Raw genomic sequence first — 22,478 nt, forward strand, 5'->3', positions numbered from 1 at the left:
GACCTCACAGAGACCAACTATCACACAGAAGATCTTAAAATGAAAAAATATAAAATATTTCCTTGGTACTTAACAGTATACGTATTATATTCCGTAAATGTTATATTGTCGAATGTATTACATATAATGTGGATATAAAAAACTGATTAAAAACTTGCGTCTCACTGATAAGTTTTTGGACTACAATTTATGCCACGTAACTTTAACTCTTTCACGGTTATGTCGGCTATTGCTATCAAAATTGTGTCCCTCATTTAAGGAATGATGGCTATAGCTATCAGTTCAAAAGACATTGGTAGTTAAAATATGGATATGGCCTACGTGAAACTGAAGTAATTATATGGTAGGATGAGATATTATGTCCCTATAAAAAACAGTCACCAACAAAAGTATCTCAGTATGTGTCAAATAAAATTTACTTTAAACCATACATGTACTACTGTCAAATTGAAAGTTAAATATTCCAAGAAAATTATGAATTTTTCAATGACTTTTTAATGACAAATGAATGCAAATAATTGTAGACTTAAGTAAAAAAAAAAACCTAGCATTAAGTGGTCAAATCTAATTTTCGGATTAAATAGCTGCCTTTCATTTCAATGGTAAGTTACATACAGTGAGCTTAAACCAAGACTACCGGAGACTTGGACGTTAATATTCAGAAGTTATTAAGTATTTCTAATATGATACTTTCCTGTGTCTGGGCAGTTTAGTTTTTCACATTGTCATTGACGATGCTTTGAACATGTTCGGTGTATCTTTGCAACATGGGGTTGTAGATTTGTGCAGCGTCAGGGTACGGGGAGCAGACCAGGGTGGGAGGCGGAGCAGTTGCCGTGGCAGCTGTGAAACTGGGTTTCTCTTCGTCAGTAGACATGGTGCACAGGAGACCGTGTCGGGCGCGATATGCCGCTCCTAGTACAGCGGAGTTGGCACAATCCTGAAAATAAACGCAATTCAATTACAATTTTCGAAAATTGCAGTGTTAGTTCAGATTAATAGATAAAATGCTGTATGGATATTATACTTGCAAACTTAATTTTTTTTTCACATTTAGCCGGAATATGCAATGATAGGACAGTCAATGAAATTAGAGAAGCCAAAGTTCAACTTCAATCTGTGGATACATGTAATGGTCTGCCTCAAGAAATAGTTACTAAATGACTATGAACACATACCTGGACATAAACAGGGGCATTGAATACATCAGCAAGAACTTGCAACAGTGCCTTGTTTTGGGAGGCTCCACCTGTAGCCAGAATCTTGGTATCACCATCTGCAATAGTCAGCTTAGTTAGAAAATCTGTGTTTTTATTTATTTATTAAAACTGTAGGATTTTATGTTTGCTACATGTATTTATTATATGTTTAAAAAAAATGAAATAACCCACCAAGTCTCTATTTTAGAGGCTTGTCAGTAGGTGGGAAAGAGAAGATATGGAAGGAAGTTATGAAAAGTATACCACAACACCCAGACCAATTGAGAAAAAAATATTTCTTGAATTTCTTTCTTCCAACTGGTGGAAATCGAACCCGCGACACTAGTTTCACAGTTAGCAGTCTGACCAACTACGCCACGGCGCCTGTTGAATAATATAATACAGAATCAGGTTATGGAGTGCTGAATAAAATAATACAGAATCAGGTAATGGAGTGCAAGAGCGATGGCGAGAACTTCAAACTGTTTGATCTCTCCAAACAGAACTGATCTACTACTCACCAATACTGACTTTTTACTGACCGCTTGCAGTGAGGGCTTCACGGCTTTTATAGGAGTCGTCCTTATTTTTATTTTTTTTGTTCTCTCTTCTCATGCGTGGGGAATTAAGGTCATCTTCTATTTTTTTTACTTATGTACTGTCAGCAATATAAAATCCGTGCGAGGAAATCAGTATTTTGATTTTCCAAAAACCCCCACTTGGTTGTTCCATTGTTCTTTTTGTATTCATTTTTGAATGGTGTTCTTGTTTTGTATTGGGTATTATTGTGCTATTTTTGTTAAGTACTTTATCGGTCTTATATCAACGCAGGACTTTGGTGCCATGAACTTGTGTCTTAATAAATGTAAATAAAATTATATTGTGAATGAATAAACGGATTGAAAGAAACAATTTTTATTTCACCTATTTTAAATCCCATTTCTTCGGCGTGTGCACGCCTTGCGAGGAATTGTCCTTCCAGCAGAGCTCTGATTTCTGTTTCCGGAGCCATCTTAGTGAGAGAGGCCCCAGTACGCCCCCACATCCATCTCCCAGAGCCGGCCCCCTTTGGGACTATCTCGGGCGTGTCAAAGAAAAGGCCTAGACAAAAACGTTTTCAAAAATATAAGTAAATATTTACTTTGCGTAAAATAACTACATAAATTTAATCTGCCGACCGGTTTCAGAACAAGAGTGTTCCTTTCTCAAGGCTTAAAATTAAACTAACATTTAATATTTTTATTCTTACCAAATAACAAGTAAATGCCTAAAAATACATCATCTGCTAACATGTGGTCTAGGCTACCATTTCTTAAAAAAGACACGAGGGTACATATAAAGTATTGGAATGAAACATGATTTAATTATTAAACACTTTTAACAAATGACTGTTATTTAAATATTTATGGGACGATTATTATTGACAGCTTTTTGAATTTCTAACTTATCATGATTATCTATTTTTAGGCCTCTATTGCAAATGTGTAAGATATTTAATACATTATTACAATCAAATGTATTATTATTTTCAATAGGTGATTAGTGAATCGCAAAAAGTTTTTTTTTCATTTGTTAAAAGTACAAATATCAAAGGTTTTTAATAGGATTTTTTTATACATTTTCTATGCATAAAAAACTGTCCAAAGTTAAAAAAAATATTGTATGTATTGCAGCGGTTGCCAAACTTTATGCTACTGAGCCTTCCTGAAAAATAAAAAAAATAAAAATTCGTCACCTCCAAACCATTTAATTATTTGAATAGATATAGATTACAGACACGTTTTAAATAATAATAGAACATATTTTCCCATAGTAATTAAATGTAATTAAATTAAAGTGTTAAAAAAAAACCCAAGTTCATTCACGCAATTTTTAACATTATGTGATGATGTGAAGTTTAATTTATTTGTAGATATTATGGAATGAAAACAGATTTTTTTTATTGAAACTTTTGTGTAACTGGCTGGGAGAGAGAGCTTTTTTGTAATAATTACATATAACAAAAAATCAAAACACTTGCAAACGAGTGGAGGCATATATAAAAAAAAAAATGTAAAAAAAATATTTTTTTTACATTTGATGATTTTTTTTGCTACTTGTGCCTAGATGGTAATCGCTTCTTTTAAATTTCTTTGATTTTATTATTTTCATATATAATTATATTTGCACAATAATATAATTATTGTATTTTTTTACTACTGCATTATTGGACACTTGGCACTTTTCGCATTTGTATTCGTTTTCTGTAACTTTATCAGAAAAATATTGAATTTATGATTGAGCACCCGATAACAAATTGCTAGAAAAGCGGTTTACAGGGGCCTACATTTTTGTGTTATTTTTTTTTTGTAAAACTCAGTGAATATTTTTTTTCTGAATAAAGGAAAAAAACACAAAAAAAATGTTTTTCAACTCACTTCTAATGTCTATCACTATTGGTCTAAAATATAATTTTTATTTGTATACCGATGTTGCCAAAGTTTCCTCGGGGCGTCCCGTCCAGCATGGAGTTGAACGTGTCCCAGGATGCGTCGGCCAAGCGGTCGCGGGCGGCTTCGCGGACCAGGGAGCCATTGCTGAAGCAGAGAAGCGCAAAATAGGATGCGGGGTCAGTGGGGGAGCACATGACATGACCAGACTGCATGGAATGAGGGTCCTCGAGCCACAGAAGCAGCGTGTCACTAGTCCCCAAGCTAACCACCACCCAGCCATGAGATAGTCGCATGCCTGCGAAAAGATAATAACTTAATTGAATACGCTTTCCAACTATGAAATAAAGTACGTATCCAAGGAAACAAAGAAAAATTTAATAATGTTTTTTTCTAAAAATAAATCCATTATTATTTAAAAAAAAAATTATTTGACACTTTATATACATATACAATATATATACATATAAGGGCGGGCATATTGCCTTAAGGCAATTTCTTCCTACCTACCCAAACCGTTTAGTTTGAGAAAATTATAAATACAAACAGTTTAGTTTGAGAAAATTATAAATACATGGACACATTGAATCTTACAATTTTATACAAAAATTAAAAACAAAGATTAACAAAATAAAAATATATTTAAAAAAATTAACACTATACTATGAAGAAAGGAGAAGGGATGGGAAGGAAAGAAGAAGGATAAAGGAACAATTTAAATATTTAGATAGTGACATTTTAATCTTGACTTAAATGTAAATAAAGAAGGGGCATTTCGAAAATTAGTGGGTAGATTATTCCACAATCGAGCGGCTACTACTGTGAAAGAGGAGGCAAGAATATTAGAGCGATGACAGGGTATTAAAAGGGTTCTCTCGTTACTAGAACAAAGAGATAGTCCGTGTTGTGAAAGAGGTTGGATGAGCTCTCTCAGATAAACAGGCGAAGTGGGATATTTAAAATATTGTGAAGAAGTGATAGAATGTGAATGTTTCTTCTATGCCTGATACTGAGCCAGTGTAGTTGCGTGCGATACTCGGTTACGTGGTCAAATTTGCGAAGATCAAAGATATAACGAATACAAATATTCTGCAATCGTTCTAACTTATCAAGTAATTTAGAGTTAGCATCTGGATAATATACATTCGCATAGTCAAGGAGTGGAAGAAGTAAGCTCTGAGCTAATGTTTGCTTAGCATTAATTGGCAAGAAATTCTGTAATCTTTTAAGTGAGTGCAGACTGCTATAAAGTTTACGACTAACTTCGTTAACCTGATTGTGCCACCCTAAATGCTTATGAATGATAATACCTAAGTTTTTGACTGAAGTCATAAATGGAATTCATTCTCTTATAAGAAAATGCATTTGATGTAACTAATCACTGTCGGTACATATTTGGACTATTTTGAGTAGGTTCGGCCATTTTGAAGTAATTAGTTTTAAAAAATGACTCCCTGGGATAAGTTTTGCGTAGAGCTGCACCCATTTGGTTGTGTAAATTTACTACTCCTTCACAAACCGCAATAGAATAATTTAGATAGCAAGTAAGTTCTTTTATTTTCAAATACTTTTGTGGTTTGATTATAATGCTGGTTTTTAATTTATTTTTGAAAATATATCGTATTGGAAAAATAACAACTTTTTACATTGCAATTTCCTGAAGGTACAAATTTATACCAATATATTTTTTTTTATATAAAGAGTTTAGAAACCAAAAAGGGAAAAATATATAATTGTTTTCAAGCTAAAAATAACATAATTTTAACAGAAAAGTTTAAAAAATCTAGTAAATCTATGTTCATGGATCAAAGGGTTGAGAGAATTTGGTCTGAGTTCACCAGAAGAGCGGAGGCAGCATGGTGACTTAATTGAAATGTTCAAAATCTTCACAGATCAATATAATGTACGGAAGTTGAAATAAATGTGATGAATAATATCAAAGCCAATAGTAATGTGAATAACATGGTAGTATAATATATTTTAGGATTATTTAGCTTAAGCTTAAATGGTCATTTGCGGGACATGTTGCCGGATTAGACGACCAAGGATGAACTAAAAGGGTAGTTGAATGGAGACCTCTTGAAGACAAAAGAAGTAGAGGGAGACCCCCTACACAGTGGTCAGATGATATAAAGAGAATTGCTGGCGACTGATAATTCATTATCAACTTCAATTTTATTTTGCAGTTGGTACAGAGATCTTGGATGGTCTTAACTATTACTAGTTTAAACAAACTTCAAAATGAATATTTCACGTCCATCTTGACAGGAATCAAACCCAGGACCTCAAGAATGGTAGGCGAATGCGCCAAACACTACACAAGGAGGCGGACTTATCTAAACTAGATTGACTTATTCAGGATTTTTACAGGATTCTGGTTCTCATGGTACTGTATTCTTCATCCGCCTGGACATAGTGTATGCATATTATTATATGCTAAAAATGAAGGATATTATTTAATAGTTATATAATAATTTGATATTTGTGTGTTTTCGAGATTAAGACTCAAGGTCAGTGACATTTATTACCCACTATCTGAAATGTTTGAACTTCCAATTTTATCTCACAACTTATTAGGCAATCAATAAAATGATAACCAATTATTATTAACGTAGGAACAAACAAAATACACATACATCTATTTCACTAAATATTAAAACATTGAAAATGACGAGTGAAGATATCAAAATATACAAATTCAATGCAGTTTTTTATTTTATTTGACAGTTGTAGTCTGCTTTACTTTACGGGTTGTTTAACCCATCACGTAATGCAGACTGTAAACATAAGTTAGAAATTAATGAATAGAAAGCAGATAGCTGCTAACCTGCCGATATGTAAAGAAAAATTATCTGCAGAAGCCGTATTCAGCAATCGAATTGCCCTATTAATGTGGTTTTGCAAGATTTGTCATAGTTGTTAATACATATATTCACAATGTTCAAATACTATTGTTTTTATTACTTATTTAATTATTTGAATATTCCAAGAGCTTCACATAAGAAAAATAAATACATAAGAAAACAAAGCTAAAAAGAGATAAAAAACACATAAAAAAAACATCTTCATTTTAAATGTTTTTAAGACATTTTATTTCTCTTTTCTTAAATTGAAATGATTTTTTTGTTAAATTTTGTCACATTCAAAAAAATATTTATGTTATATACCTAGATGTAATAAATTACTTAAATATTATGTGGTTAGTGCTACATTTAGTGTTTATATATACATATATCGATGAATCCAACTATTTTTCAATAGATAAACATTTTCAATGTGAAATCATTTATTACAAGTAGAAATAAAAAGAAAAAAAAAAAATAGTGTCATTCAAATAATATTGTGATGATTTTATGAGAGGATACTCAAAAATGCTGATTTTGATGTTACTAGTTGTAGAATTTATCCAACGATATAAAACGAAGTGTTCAGTAACAAATTTGATATTTATGTTAATGTTGATATATATTTGATAAATTATTATTATCAAATATAATATGGCCATAAAGGTTTTATACCTGCGACAGAAGAAGGATTATCTCCAGTAAATGAAATAACTTTACAGGCTTCACTAAATCCAAATCTTTCAACAAAGTATGGAGAAATAGGACCGATACATTCATTAGAGGGTACCGGCTGTCCGAGTTTATCTGCCAAGGTGTTGTCACCACAGGCCTGCAATATAAGAGAACGCATTTATTTATTACATTTTATAAATATAAAATAGACAACAAATAGGTCATGCGGTGGGGTTCTAGAAATCTCATGTAATAAATTTTAAATCCCTTTTTTTTATTTTGATCTTGGCAGTCATTTACATCAAAATAGAAAAAGACAAAAAAAGTAGAAAATAATTTGCTGTGTTTGTGATATTATTTAGTATTTTAAAAATAGCAGTACTTCAATACAATAAAAAAAATTCAAAACAAGTAATTTATAATTTGGTGTTGAAGTTCCATTTCAACAGTTTTCTACTCTTTTTGGACAAACATAAGATAATTAATATCTTGTGTGACAGTTTGAAAATAAAGTCCCAGTATGCTTAAAAAGACAAGTCTATGAATTGTGTATAATGCAAGTGACGACATACGGACTAGAAACTATATATGTTACACAGAAAAGTTGCTAGAAACTGAAATGCATCTAATGATCCATGGAAAGACAGATGCTTGGTTCGGTATATGTCTAAGAGACAATAAGAAATGAAGAAATTAGGTGCCCAACCGAAGTTGTAAATATCATGGAATGTAAAGCAAAATTAAAACGGCAGTGTGCAGGACACTTAGGGAGACAAAATGATGACAGGAGGACACACAGAATAATAAAGTTGAGACCGTGGGCAAACAAAAGATGTGTTGGAAAGCCACAAAAAAGATGGGCAGATGACATTGCTTCGATAGCCGGTAGAACATGGATGAAAAAAGCGGGGGATGGAAAGAAAGAGACATGAAATATAATGATAAATCCATCACTTTTTATCACTGCCTCTCCTGTGGTGCATGAAATTTTTGAAGGTACATAATGTTACTTATACACTTCTAAACATATTTACTGCAGTTTTATAAGGAAAAACCAATACCTTAAGGCAGGATTCATTCCACTTCTTGGTGTGTATATCCAGCAAGTTCATTCCAGATGCATCCGAAATATCTAATGGCGCAACTTTACCCACAAATAGTGAGCAACCGAAAGAACTGACCAGTGACACACGTTCTGTAATTTCATACAACCGGCGTTTGCTGTCGTAGATTTTTCCTATTTGACTGCCTGTGAATCTTTCATACGCCCGAGATCCGGTAATCTTAGCCAATTCCTACAAAAATGAGAATAAAGCAATGATAAAATGCTTGGCGGACGAAGACAGAAAGTGTGTTATAGTAATTAATTGAGAGCCCCGATCAGTCAATCGGGAGTAAGGTTCAAATCCCGAGGAATGTAGCTAATTTTTTGTAATATAATGAATACATACTGTGATTTTTTCCTCACTTTTTATTTATTTAATATTCATCATCTCTTTTTCCACACCCAGTAGTGCATAGGGCACTGCAATGGTAAACCAAATGCGGCATAGTAATAATCTGTTACATGAAGGAAAGGCGATCAGTCTTACGCTTCAGGTGCCAATCTAGGAACAATGAAATATTGCAGTGCAAAAAACTTTTAAAAATCAATATTTCAAGTCCAGTCTGTCAGGAATCGAACCCAGGATCTTAAAAATGGTGGGCGAACGCGCCAACCACTACAGAACGAGGCGGACTTATCTCCACTCGATTTCCTTATTCAAGATTTTACTTGAGAGCAGCCATCGAGTTGAAAACACTTGTCCAGGGTTCTGGTTCTATTTCACACACAGAACTGTGTTTTTCATCCACCTGGACACAGACGAATGGAAAATACAGTAAATATTACTATTAATTAATTGAAAAAATGTATTGCGGTTTGAAAAAAAAAATTAAACCGTTTAGTTTTTTTTTTTTTTTTAAATGCTTTAAAACATTGATGGTAAGAAACACTCTCTTGACAAACAAATGGTTTAACTTTAGTAAAGTTATTGTAATATGTAAAAAAGCATATATATCTATTTGAAATATTTTTATCATATTTACCACTGGTCCTCCAACTGCATTTTCCAATTTGTCGCACCACTGTTTGGTACTTGTGTCCATCCATATTGGGCTTTCTAAGAGTGAGAATGCCATACCAAACTGTTCATACAGAAACCTAGAGTTGTCGAGGTTTGATAGAAGATTTTGGGAATTCTTCGCCCACCAAACTGATCCATGTTGCTAAATAAAGTAAAAATACTAATTTTAAAATACATATTAAATTACAACAAAACCTAACAATCAAATTCTTTGAAAAAATGCAGAAGAAATAGACAATCCATTTTTTTTTTACTAGTTTACTGTATTTGCAAATAACAAAGTCGTCAACAGAAAAGGTGGTAGTTATATTTGAAACACTCTAAACATTCTAATTGAAACTGTAATATTTTGACAATAATTATAATGTGATTTATTTTAATAAAGGGAAAATAATTCAAAATAAGTGTGGTTTCTCAGTGCAATTGTGTCAATTCTCTTTTAGAATATTTAGATGTTAAGTTATGTGTTATATTTTGTTATGAATGCTTTTTATACTATTTTATTTTATTTTATTTTGATTTATTTATTAAAACGCCTTTTAGGCTTTTACATGTTTTACATACATATATACAAATAAAGATAGACATGTATTTTACAAAGAAGTAGCAAAAAATATATAAATGATTTTTAGAAGAAAAAGAAAAATATCAAAAATATCATCTTAACATATTAGTATAAAAGTGGAAAGAACAGAAGAGCATTTTTAAAAATGAAGACAGAAATGCATTTTACACAAAGAAAGGAGCAAAAATAAAAATGAATTAAGAGAAAAAAAAAAAAAAAATCATTACATATTAGTAGAAAATATATGAGGATACAAAATAATACATACATATATTGTAGTGGAGAACAGGAGTACATTTTTGCGTATAGGTTTTATTAAAATAATCTTTAATATGAAGAAGTTAGAAAAATACTTCTTTAGAATACATATGTAAGTCAATAAACGGTAAACAATTGAAATCAACATAGTATTATTTAGGTATTACTATCAATTGTATTCTTTCTTTCTTTTAGTGTTGCGATACAGTGTTTATGAATAATATTAAAAGTTAAATGTTATAATATAAGTCAAGGCTTTTTGGTAGGACACAAGTTTTTAAAGCAGGTTTGTTTTATGTATTATTTACTTTTACATGTAAATTTAATAATTAACATTTACAATAAGGTACTAAAAAAGTATTTTTTTTGTGCCTTTCTTTTCATTTAAAGATCTTCCGTGCAAATAATGGTTTTCAGGAGATTATTGAACAATCTTGGAATTACGCGATTTAATGTTCGTTCTCTGAAGTAATTAGTGATTCGGGGAGCGACCAGGGAATTTTTAGTTTTTAATCTAGTGATGGTAGTAAGGGAAACTCTATTTTCATATTCCGGATCAACAAAGTGATCTAAAATCAATTTGAAGTCATAATGTTTTTTTATCAGCAGGATATTACAGAATTAAAAAAATATGCCTTTGCCTATTTGTTTGGCCTTACGGATTACACTATTTGGTACAATCCCCCTTAACAGCCTCACCTGAATGTCATAAATTTTATCCAGGTGAGACTGGAAGGTGAGGCCCAGAACACACACTCTGTAGGATATAATCGATTCAATGAGCGAGGTACATATGAATATATATCTTAATGTCCTGAAAAGTCATGCGTAACTTACAAAATACGAACGAATATTGTCTTCACAAAGGAACATGTTGTGTTCCAAAATAAGTTGACGTTAGTATCAGATACTATATAATGATTTCAAATAAGGAATTGTAATTATAAAAATGATCTATAAATTACTAGGTTTATATCATTACCTGGGCGGCCCCAGAGAGAGCAGCAACTTGGTAGAAATCAGCCCCGGCAAGAGTAAGTCGGTCTAATGCCATATCAAGTGCCTTTACCCACATAAGTGGCGGAGAAAATACTTCGCCTTTTTCTCTTCGTAGAACTCCCCCACTTGTTCTATAAAATACATTTTAAATTTCAGGGTCTATTAAAATTTAAGTATTGGCTGAAGAAAATTAGGATGGAAGAAATAAAAAAAAAAGAAATACGACATGTGAAATACATAAAAAAAAAAAACACTGTACTGTCCTCCTTGGAACAGGTTTCCCTAGTGAGGAGAGTCCTTAATTTTTTTTGCATAAAAATATTTATATAAATTAGTAATTATGAAAAAATGGAGGAAGACCGAGAAAGACATGCCATGACCAAATCCAACAAATGTTTGAAGATAAACATGTCAAAAGTCGGAATAATCAGCGCGCCTGCATGAGAAGATGTATGAATGTAGAGGAAGCGAGATCTGTATGCAAAGATAGAGTGATGTGGCGTTCTATCATATCTGCCTACCCTTACGGGAAAACGGCGTGACGGTTTGTAGTAAAAAAATGGTGAATGAGACACAGTGGTACATATAAATCAGCTAATACATATTCCCCTTTTAAAAAGGTTATTTTTCTCTGTTAAAATATCCATTAATTCTACTATGATATATTAAAATGTAATTCACAAAATATTGATAATACATTATACACATAATAGCACTTGATACCTGACTTTAAATTTTATAATGTAAAGTACAGGACATGACAATGAAAATACATTTTTTTTTTATATGAGAGAAAATATAAAAGAAAATAAACAGCAATATAACTAGTAAATAAAAAAAATAACAAACCTATATTCAGGAAGATCGGAATCATAATGAATTTCAGCTTCTTGAAGAATTTCTAATTTATTGTTCACAATTATCGCTTTTAACTAAAAAAAAAAAATACAGTTAAAATCAATAGTTCAAGATAACTTATTTAGGTTTATAATTTATCTGCTAAACTAAAATATTAAAAGTATATTTATACTTAGTTGAAACACACAATTTCAGTTAGGAATATTAAAGATTATTCGATCATAGTTAAGTACCAAAGAATTTTTTTCAACAGAGATGAAGCTGTTAGCTGTTAGATGCTATGCAAATCGAGTATTTTATAGAGCTTATCGGCAGGGTTAAGTAATCACTTTGCATGCTGTGTGGCATTCATTATTCTGCCCATAGGTAGATGGCTTCCAAATTCGCATGCGGCGTTTTTCAATTATCTTTATATGCTTGGTTTGAATATTACCTTCCGATGCGTGCTGGTTTACTATTGAGAATGAAAGTATGGAGAAAACAGCGACATCTATTGTTGGAAAGGGGTAAGATTAGACTTGATAAGATTAATAACTTTTTTATTACGTACTTAAGTGTGTGAAAAATATTTTTAATTATCTTTATGAAAATATATACTCTAAGAAAAAGTTTAAGAAAACATACATTTTTATGGACTCACATAATTTTATATAATATTCCCGGGGAGTTTTTGGCAAAAAACTCACTAAGGAATAGGCAAATCACAACATAAAAAAGAACTAATTTAACAATGTGTAGACTATTAAGTAAAGAACATGAAAGCTTATGAACAAAAGCAGAATAAAAAAAAAACATTATAAATAACATTTCATAAATGCAAAAAAAATAATTTCGAATTCAGATAAAAAGTAACTGATTATTCTTGAAAAAACTCAATAAATGTAAATATTGTTTGACAATAATAACTATAAAACAGTTCTAAAAATGCACAAATAATTGTCTTATAGCATTATTATTATTATGGATAACTGATATAGTGCCATTTTCATACTATAATACCTCAAGGGCGCTTTACATAGTTATTCTGTAGATAAATAAATTTGATCCAAGCTTTTAAATATGTAATTTCATCAAAACAACTTATTCTGTTATCACATGCTACAGATTTATTCAAATAATTTAGAGAACAAGTGGGTTTTAAGTTTTTTCCGAAACATCACTTCACTCTCACAGCCTTGCACCTCTGCTGGGAGAGCATTCCATGCCATAGGGCCTGCAACCGCAAATACGCGTTCACTGAATTTAGTGCGCTGTTTGTGCAATGTGAAAGATGTCCAATGCAAATAAAATTATTAGCAGGTAGAGTCTACATAACGGAATATAGAATAGCCTATGTTGACACTCGTATGATAGTTTCAATGACAAACACTTAAACTCGCATTACCTAAAGGTTTCTGAACATATCACGTATTATTAAAAAAAAGTAATTTAAGAATGAGAACAATCGATATAACCCCTCGGTTATTATTTATATTTTATATTCAAAATATGTTATAAATCCCACAAACGAAATTAAGTTTTATTTACACCCATATTTAAATAATCATAGAATCAGAATATAATCAAGTTTATGTATAAAAATTACCATATTTTAAATTACTAAATGGTTGGAATTATTGATTCAATTTACCTTTTGAGTACTCCAATCTAATCCCAAAAACGTACTATCAACTAAAGATTGCATTTTATAGAAAAATAATGGGGGATAGCAAAAAATTTAACTTCATTGATCAAACCACCCACATCTGCTCACAAACACACAACATGGAAACGAGCTAAGGCTAAAATGCGGGAATGACAGCACACTGACAACTAATGACAATCACTGACAGTTGACAGCTGCTGATAATTTTGACAGAAATTCGACCAATTATATTTTTATTGTACACACGCTGTTTCGACCAATATAATCTATTAGGTATCCATAGACACGAAAGAAAATCTAAAATATAAATGAAATAGTTACGTACAAACATAAACCCGTAGATTTATGAAATAATCGAATAGTCAATAACTACTAATTGATTTCCGAATCATGCATTGGTTTTCCGTCATACATTATTGTAAATAAATAATTATGAATGAAAATTTTGCTGTTAACAAGATACATAAATATAACGAAACGAAAATTCGTCAAAGTGCCCCATAAGTCAGAATACATGTGATTATAGTAAACACAAAAAAACCTACTTTCAACTATTTTTTTAATGTAATTAATTGAGGTTACAGTCGATACTATATAATATGATAGTGAATATAAAAAACTAATGTTTTAAATACACGCTGGGTAAGTAAGTCCATCCCAGCTGTAGTTTTAGAGTTTTTATGTAATGCAAATACAAATCGTTTGTGCTACGAATACAACGGAACATTGTTCTTGTTTATAATAATGCTCCAATTAATAAATTTTTTAGAGAGCAATTTTTTGTTGAAATTTATCTTGAGGATGAAGAAAAAATAGATAACCTACGAAAATAAATAATATATACTATTTTAATTATGAATATTGGATGACTACTGTACAATTGATGTTTATTAAATATTGGTGGTGATTTGAGAACAATCAAGATATTGCATTTAATGGTATTAACAAACTTTTTGGTTTTAATTCACAATAATTTTATCATTTATTAAAAATCTTAATAATCGGTTCTTCGATTTAAAACAAAGCTATTCGATTTATAATTTTAGTGCCAGTAACAGTACTAATAAGTGAAATGCTTAGGACTTAGGACGTCATCTGTCAATTTGTGAATCTGTCATTTTGTCATTTGATCATTCTTCGCATTTTCAATTTCCCGATGGGAGGTTTCCCGAAATCTTCCGTAGGCAGTTTCGTTTAATTGCTAATTTACAAGGAAATAGTTTTGTATAATTCATCACAATGGTATGATATGTTTTATCTGAATTGTATTCCAGAAATGATTTATAATTCATATTATCATTCTTAGAATCAATTGGTCATAAACATGTAGGCATTGTAGTTGATTATAGTCGGTTTCGTGTGAAATGGAGCGTGAACATACTTCTTTTATTATAAAACTCGCGTTAGAGGAAGTTGAAATAGCGATTCTAGCAATCAACAATTATTTAAAACTTTTATTTTCTGATGAAAACATTTTTTTTGTTTAATAACGAATATATATTTGTTTAATTTTCGCTTTATCAATTACAGATGCAGTTTATGTTATTATTTAGCCGCCAAGGGAAACTGCGGTTACAAAAATGGTACGTAGCACACCCGGATAAGTTGAAAAAGAAGATAACCAGGGAATTGATTACAACGGTACTCGCTCGAAAGCCAAAAATGTGTTCGTTCCTCGAGTGGAAAGATGTTAAAGTTGTATATAAAAGGTAAGTAATTCTATTCTTTAATTTTTATAGTTTATCTCATCGATTGTGTGATCATGAAAAATATCAGAAATCTAGAAGAGGCATGTTAGTAAGTATTGAGGGGGTCTTAGTTCATAGCTCATCTTTTAAGCGATGGTGTAAAGTCAATAAATTAGAACTAAATATAAAAAAATGCAAAATAATGTAATTTCATAGAACAAAACAACCAATTTCCTTCGAGTACCTATTAGAAAACTCCAAAATTGATGTAGTTAAGTCCATCAAAGATTTAGGAGTTGTTTCGGACTATAAACTGACATACAACGAGCATATAGATAATACAGTAAATAAATCACTGAAATTACTTGGTTTCATTAACATAATATCCTCTGATTTTACTAATGTCCGTACAATCAAAACTCTTTATTGCCCAACTGCTCGCCCTCTTCTAGAATATGCCTCCGTGGTCTGGTCTCCATTCTATGTCAATCGCATAAATCACATTGAATCAGTCCAACATCGCTTGCTTCGAAAAATAGCGTGGATGCTTGGGCTTGAGAGAGATAATTATTCTTATGCCGAAATAGAGTCAATGTTAAATATTTCTAGTCTACAAAAATGTAGAACTAATATTGACTCCATATATATGTTCGGCATACTAAATGGTATAATCAATGTTCCATCATTACTGGGACAAGTAAAATTCAATATTCCGACTCGTAGATTGAGAAACAATGAAGTAATGTTCATCGATCAGTATAGAACAAACTATGGCCTTAATTCTCCAATGACCCGTCTTTGTCGTATTGTTAACTCAATACAAGATCTGGACTTTTTTGGTTTAAGTTTACAACGATTTAAACGAGCACTAAATAAATAGTCCAGATCTTCTCTCGCTGTCCCTTATGTTTGTCAATGCTTCTTTTCTTTTTTTAAAATGTTTTAAACTATTCTTTTATTGTAATATTTAAACCTTATAAATTGTATACATGGACAATGTCCGTTAATAAATAAATAAAAAAATAATAATAAATAGCGCACGAAAGAAATACGGCACTGTTGTGACGCTGCCCAGTGGAGTTTTAGCAATAATTGGAGCGTCGATATTGATGAATAAATATGCATAGGATGTGAGGATAATATTAAGTTTAGTAAATTACGTGTAATTGAATTGAAGTATCAATATAAATTAGAAAAAGTAATAAACGTAAATTCTTAAGATTTAAAAATTATAAACTATCGATTCCTCTTGAGCAAATTTATTATGATTCTTTAATGTGTAAACTAAACTCTAAAACATTATCTAGTAGACGAACAATTAGTGATTTGATGATTTTGTATAAAATTTTAAATAACTGTTTGGACGTCCTTGATTAAACAAACCTCTTAACTTTAATGTACCTTTAACTCAGACCCGTCCGATTAACAAAACGCTATTTGTTGCAAAAACTTGTTTAAAAATAAAACAAAAACTGTATGCAAAGACAGAGTGATACGGCATTCTATCCTCTCTGTCTACCCCTATGGAGAAACAGCATGCTGGTTTGTTTGTAGATCAGGTTAGCATTACATTTTAGTTTCCCATGGCTAGAGATATTCAAATCTAGTACTTAAACTGTTTTAATTTGGAAGATCTGACTTAACATATATTTTTTTCTAGCAGGTATGGGAATTAGAGTTTTGTATAGGTACTGTGATTACTTAAGTAAATATTTTAATATTTTCTAAGTTGTTGATTGTTTGCACAGGTATGCTTCTCTCTACTTCTGCTGTGCCATTGATCAAGGGGACAATGAACTGCTGAGTTTGGAACTCATACATAGATATGTTGAACTTCTGGATAAATATTTTGGAAGCGTAAGATTTTTTTACCGCCATCATTATTAATAATATATATATTTGCATTTGTATGCTATGAGTATGCACAATAAGTTTTTCTGGGTTATTATGCCGTGTGTCGTTCGTACTCTCTACCGACGTTTCGGATCGCGTTACAGCGTCCATCATCAGGGTTGATGTTATTTGTGTATGAATATGTGTTGCATTAGGTACTTAGAATTTTTACCGTGTCGTAGTCGTTTTTGTGTGATGTTATGTATTTGGGACTTGTACCGTGTCGTAGTCGTTTAGATTAATGTGTACCATTATGTACTTAGGATCTATACCGTATCCCAAATCTGTGTTACATTACAATCTTTATGCAATTTCTTTATGACTGGGTACCAGGATGTTTTTAATCGCATCCCATCATCTCTGTTTATGTTGTCGGGATGTTTGTAAATCTCAATTGCTTCTTTTACTAGTCGTGTTTGGTGGTTCTTTGGCCTCCCTAAGATTATCGGCTCAAAGGAAAACTTATGCCCCGTTTCTATGTGGTGCTCGGCCAAGGCCGATGCTATGAGTATGCCTACATTAAACAATAAATACTTACATGTGTTGTATATTTATATTTCATATTGCTATGATTAGTTTTATGATTGCAGCAATGATTTTTTTTATTTACGCAAAAAATGAAATCCAATGTAAACATTTAAAATTAACAAATATGTTGTGGAGCAGAAGACTTCTTTTACCCCCATAATCCTTAAATAGAATTGTATACCTATACCATATAATTTATGCATCCTTTATTTATTATACGGCACAAGTGCCTTTTCAATATAAAATATAACAATATAATAAGTTAGTAAGATATACAAAAATTAAAAAGCAATATTAAAACATGGATGTAAAAAGAAAAACAAAAATAACAAGAAAAATATACATATACATGTATGTCAGCATACAAAAGATATAAAACGCCTCCGTGGTGTAGTGGTCAAGACGCTTGACTCATACACTTAAGGTTCCGGGTTCGATTCCCGGTGAGAACACAAAAATAAAAAAAAAGTGATTTTTCTCAAGCCTGGGTGTTCTGTGATGTAATTCACCACTGTAATTGGGCTTCCTGGCCTGTTGTGGTGCAAAAAAAAAAAAAACTTTGTTATATATGCATATAAAATGAGCTAACACCAGATCGTTAGCATAAGTAGCTATTGCAAATAATTCTTTAAGTGTTACTATAGAACATCATAAAATATTTATAAAGAGATGATTTGAATTCACAGAGGCTCAAGTTGAAAATGTCATTATGAGGTACATTCATTTACTAGTCTGTGTATACGCGGTATAGGTGAGTGACAAAGATAGTTGGTTTGAGAAGGGTGACAATAATATAGAGTATTTTGTCTAGTTCTACGTGTTGGTATATTAATATTTATTGTAATTAATGATTTTATATTAAAACATCAGGTCCTACGATCACCCAGAGTAGGTAAATTATAAAAATTTAACAAAGACATGTAGTTAATTTGTTCTATAGGAATATGCAGTTTGAAATTAATGAATCTTAAAAAATTTCATTGGACTCTTTTAACATTATTTATGCGAATTTTGTAAAAAGGGGACCATATAGTAGAGTTGTACTTTTATTGGCTTCTAACCAAGGATATAAACAAGAGTTTCATTATTTTAACTGCTTCAAAATCCTTTATGGTTCTAAGAATGAAACCCAAAGTTTTCATATTTTAAGAAGTAATGTGGTTGATGTGGCTTTTGAATGCAAGTTTTTATTCAAATATGACACCAAGATCTCGAATCTCTGTGACTTTTTCCAGTTGAATGTTGTTTATCGAATATGGAAATAAAATTGGAGATTTATTTCTACAAAAAAATAATAATTTACATTTATCAACATTTAAAAACAAGTTATTAGAGATACACCAGTTATTGTAAATTTATACAGTCGAACTTGGTTATAACGATCACGGAAATAGCGAGATCTCGGATGTAACGAGGAAAAATTCATCAGCATTTTAGTTTATGGTTTTCTCCATACATTTATTCACTTTTATAATGAGCTACTTCTCGGATATAACGAACAAAAATACTGTCAACAGTTGAGCTAAAACACTTCAATCGTTCAAAATCATAATTTTAAAATTAAGAGCCTGAGTGTAAAATCTAAACGGGCATATAACTTAGGACTGATGCCTCTGGGCATCGGGATCTGACGACGTTTATGTCACTATGTAAGTGCCTAAGTACCTAATTGGTGTTTTCGCAGACGACATTGAAAATGCGTGTAAAAAATCTAGGCTCTGAACCCAGTAAGTACCGGCTCGGCACCACATTACAATTCACAACTTCTCTTGTAGTTTATGAATGACATCCTTATTTCGGGGGTTTTTACAATGCTTTTTTTATATTTTTTTAATGTTTTATGGTCAATGCATAATAAATATAACGAGTGGGTGATGTCAGATCAGTTAAAAACTAACCCTTGAATTATAAACATGTCTACTAACAAGGGGAAGTGTCTCTCAATTCGTGAAAAAGTGCCATTTTTTTGTGAAATAGAATGTGGCGTGGAAAATCTTGAGGTGTGTGAAAAATCTTCTTATCCACAGTGTTAATATTGTGTAAAAATAAAAATGTTTATTTATCCACATTTTGAATTTCAAAAGTAGTAGGTTTGTAAGCATTTATTATAATTTTCTTAAAGAGTTTTATTATTTTTATTATCTGTACAAATTATACGGATATTTATTTGTTTACAGACAATATGCAATGGCGATTGGATTTAAAAAAAAAACCTTTCTCTGGTATAACGAGTCATGCTTACGACGAGCAAATTCAGTCGGTCCCATCTTCCTCGTAATAACCATGTTCGACTGTATATTATGTTCATCTTTTTTTTAAAAATAAATTTGTATACAAATGAATATATACATTTAAATTGTAATTTATCTGGCTTAGAACAGGATATGTTCCCTTGTAAGCTGGGCGAAGTTTAAATAAAAAAATGTAAAAATAATAAAATGTTAAATAAATTCCCTATTGTAAGTTAATTTATCTTATATTTGATCAAATATATTTCAATTGTTATACCATACCAAATTTTTTCATATTATTATTCACATAGCGTTGTTCATCTATCGGTTGTCATCAACCCCATAGACTCCCCGTGACCAATATTATTTTCAATTTTTAAATTCTATTTATTCACACAGAGATACATATTACAAAAAAATAATAATGTATCCCTAATTTTATGAGGCCAAGAGCCCTGTGTTGAGTTCGGATACAACATTATTAAAGAATTCTAAAAATAAAAATTACTACATAAACATAAATTTTAATAAACATACAAGCTTAATAGTATATAAATCTATGCAATGTCTCGCAGCAGTCTCCTGCAATAGTATCTTTCCTTAGATAATATCCAAACTTGTTCACTTCTCTTGAAGATAGCTTTCGTCTTAGAGAACTTTCGTTAGTTTTCTGTTTGTTCAGGACATTGAACAGTTTTGGGGCTACAAAAGAGAAATTTGTCTGAGTGAAATTTGTACGTGTTTTAGGTATTAGGTAATTCAAATTACAGGAAAACCTCGTACAAGCATTATGCTGGGATCCTCCTGTAACTGCATGACCAGAAATGTGTCAATGACACTTAAAAAAAAAAGTCTTTTTTTTTTAAAGGAATAACCCGCTAGGCCTCTATTATGAGGCTTGTCAGCGGGTGGGATAAAGGGGATATGGAAGAAGGTAATGAAAAATACACCACAAAACCCAGACCAACTGAGAAAAAAATCTTTCTTTGATTTTTTTCTTGCAACTGGTGGGAATAGAACCTGTGACGCCAGTTTCACGGTTGGCCGTCTAACCAATTGCGCCACGGCACAATGTCCATTATGAAAGAATGTAGTCAATAGTTTCCTCGTGCAACTTTTCCGTAATTCGGGTATTATGTACATAAATCATATTGTATTTTGTTCTATGTTGGTGTGTTTCCTCTGCCAAGTTGTCGTAATATTACGGTTGCCCTCAAATCATTAAACAAATATTATTTTTGTCAAAAGTTACTTTTCTTATAGGTTTGTGAATTGGACATCATCTTCAACTTTGAGAAGGCCTATTTCATCCTTGACGAGCTGGTTATTGGTGGTGAGCTTCAGGAAACTTCAAAGAAAAATGTTTTGAAGGCAATCGCAGCACAAGACCTTCTGCAGGAGGTCAGTAGTCCCTCTAACGAACTACTTTAATAATTAAATTACTTATAGTTATCCGTCCATTTACCTGTCACAAAGGCATACCAGTCTAATTGGTGACAGATGGCGCCGCTGTCAAGCTTTCGGAAATAAAAAAATCAACAATAAGTGAACTCACGGTTCCATTTTGGATTCATCATTCCGCTTCCGTCAGATTCTGTTTAGTTGTGAGTGTTAACATGCCGTTACAATTTTATGGAAATTTGTTTATTTTTTAGGCACAGGCAACACTATATTGAATGTGATGCCCTACTTAATTTTTCAGATAAGTTTGCTTGGCTTTTAGTTATGAATAAAATATAGCAAAAGGCAGTAGTTAACTTTATAATCTACTCTCTAGTTACACTGGTTTGCCTATAAAAATCGCTTGGTTCTTGCCTGTTTTTAAACCATTTTAGCATTATAAAAATATTTTTGTTTTGTCCAATAATTTATTGTAAAATAATTTTAGATACATTCTTGATCTTGAGTTAAATATTAGTATTTAGGTGATATTTTGTTTTGTCGACTTTAGTACTGCCTTCTAATTAAATTATGAATGGCAATTACTGTAAAAATAATCTAATTAGTCATTTATTTATTGATTATTTAAATTTATTTAGTGAATTTGTAGATCTGCATTATTTTAAAATGTAGCTTTTTATATTATGCGGTCAGAATTTAAAAATATAAATGTTATATCTACTAAATTCTAACATTAACATAACCTAACCTGACATTAACTTTTCTAAATATTCAGAGGTTGAACTTTTGAATTCTGACCCAATAAAATATAATTATTTGTGTTCGTTTTTTTTTTGGTAGATCATCTCTTTCAAACGGAGGGTAATAGTAATTTATTTATCCTTACATCTCTTGTTTAAAGCCATGAATAAAAAAAAAGTATAATGTGCCAAGCCACTTCACTATCAATATTATATTAACATGATGGTGGTTTTTAATTAAACCTTTCCTAAAGATTACAATCATGGGTGGTGTGAATAACTATATAACTATGTATGTGCTCATGCATGATGTTTGCTTTGGGATTAATATTAATCTTAATATTTGTTTTTTTAAATTTATTTCTATATTCATCGTATTGTTTATAATGTTGACTTGTGG

General features: G+C 31.3%; 2 protein-coding genes across 4 annotated transcripts in view; one reads left to right on the forward strand and one right to left on the reverse strand.

Moving 5' to 3' along the window:
• Positions 1 to 609: 609 nt before the first annotated feature.
• Positions 610 to 13,884, reverse strand: LOC148283510 (xylulose kinase). Its single transcript, XM_088243753.1, has 10 exons — positions 13,583 to 13,884; positions 11,944 to 12,026; positions 11,078 to 11,225; positions 9,235 to 9,414; positions 8,208 to 8,441; positions 7,147 to 7,303; positions 3,666 to 3,926; positions 2,124 to 2,300; positions 1,179 to 1,276; positions 610 to 940 (listed from the first exon to the last, which is right to left on the reverse strand). Exons 1-10 carry the CDS (start codon positions 13,634 to 13,636, stop codon positions 710 to 712), a joined length of 1,623 nt encoding a protein of 540 aa, XP_088099879.1. The 5' UTR covers positions 13,637 to 13,884; the 3' UTR covers positions 610 to 709.
• A 769-nt stretch (positions 13,885 to 14,653) lies between these two features.
• Positions 14,654 to 22,478, forward strand: part of LOC148283511 (AP-1 complex subunit sigma-2-like) — a 37,852-nt gene continuing 30,027 nt past the window's right edge. For 2 of the 3 annotated variants that reach the window (XM_088243761.1, XM_088243760.1), the window contains exons 1-4: positions 14,654 to 14,839; positions 15,128 to 15,306; positions 17,034 to 17,142; positions 21,201 to 21,338. In XM_088243761.1, the coding sequence (XP_088099887.1) occupies positions 14,837 to 14,839; positions 15,128 to 15,306; positions 17,034 to 17,142; positions 21,201 to 21,338 (429 nt within the window). In that variant the 5' untranslated portion in view covers positions 14,654 to 14,836. Of the gene's footprint in view, positions 14,840 to 15,127; positions 15,307 to 17,033; positions 17,143 to 21,200; positions 21,454 to 22,478 lie in introns of those variants that run through there. The other variant, XM_088243762.1, reaches the window with a different exon arrangement.

The sequence above is a fragment of the Micrasema longulum genome, unplaced genomic scaffold (genome assembly GCF_059751315.1).
Source record: "Micrasema longulum isolate JH-2025_06_02 unplaced genomic scaffold, ASM5975131v1 h1tg000226l, whole genome shotgun sequence".
In the NCBI taxonomy this organism is placed as follows: Eukaryota; Metazoa; Arthropoda; class Insecta; order Trichoptera; family Brachycentridae; genus Micrasema; species Micrasema longulum.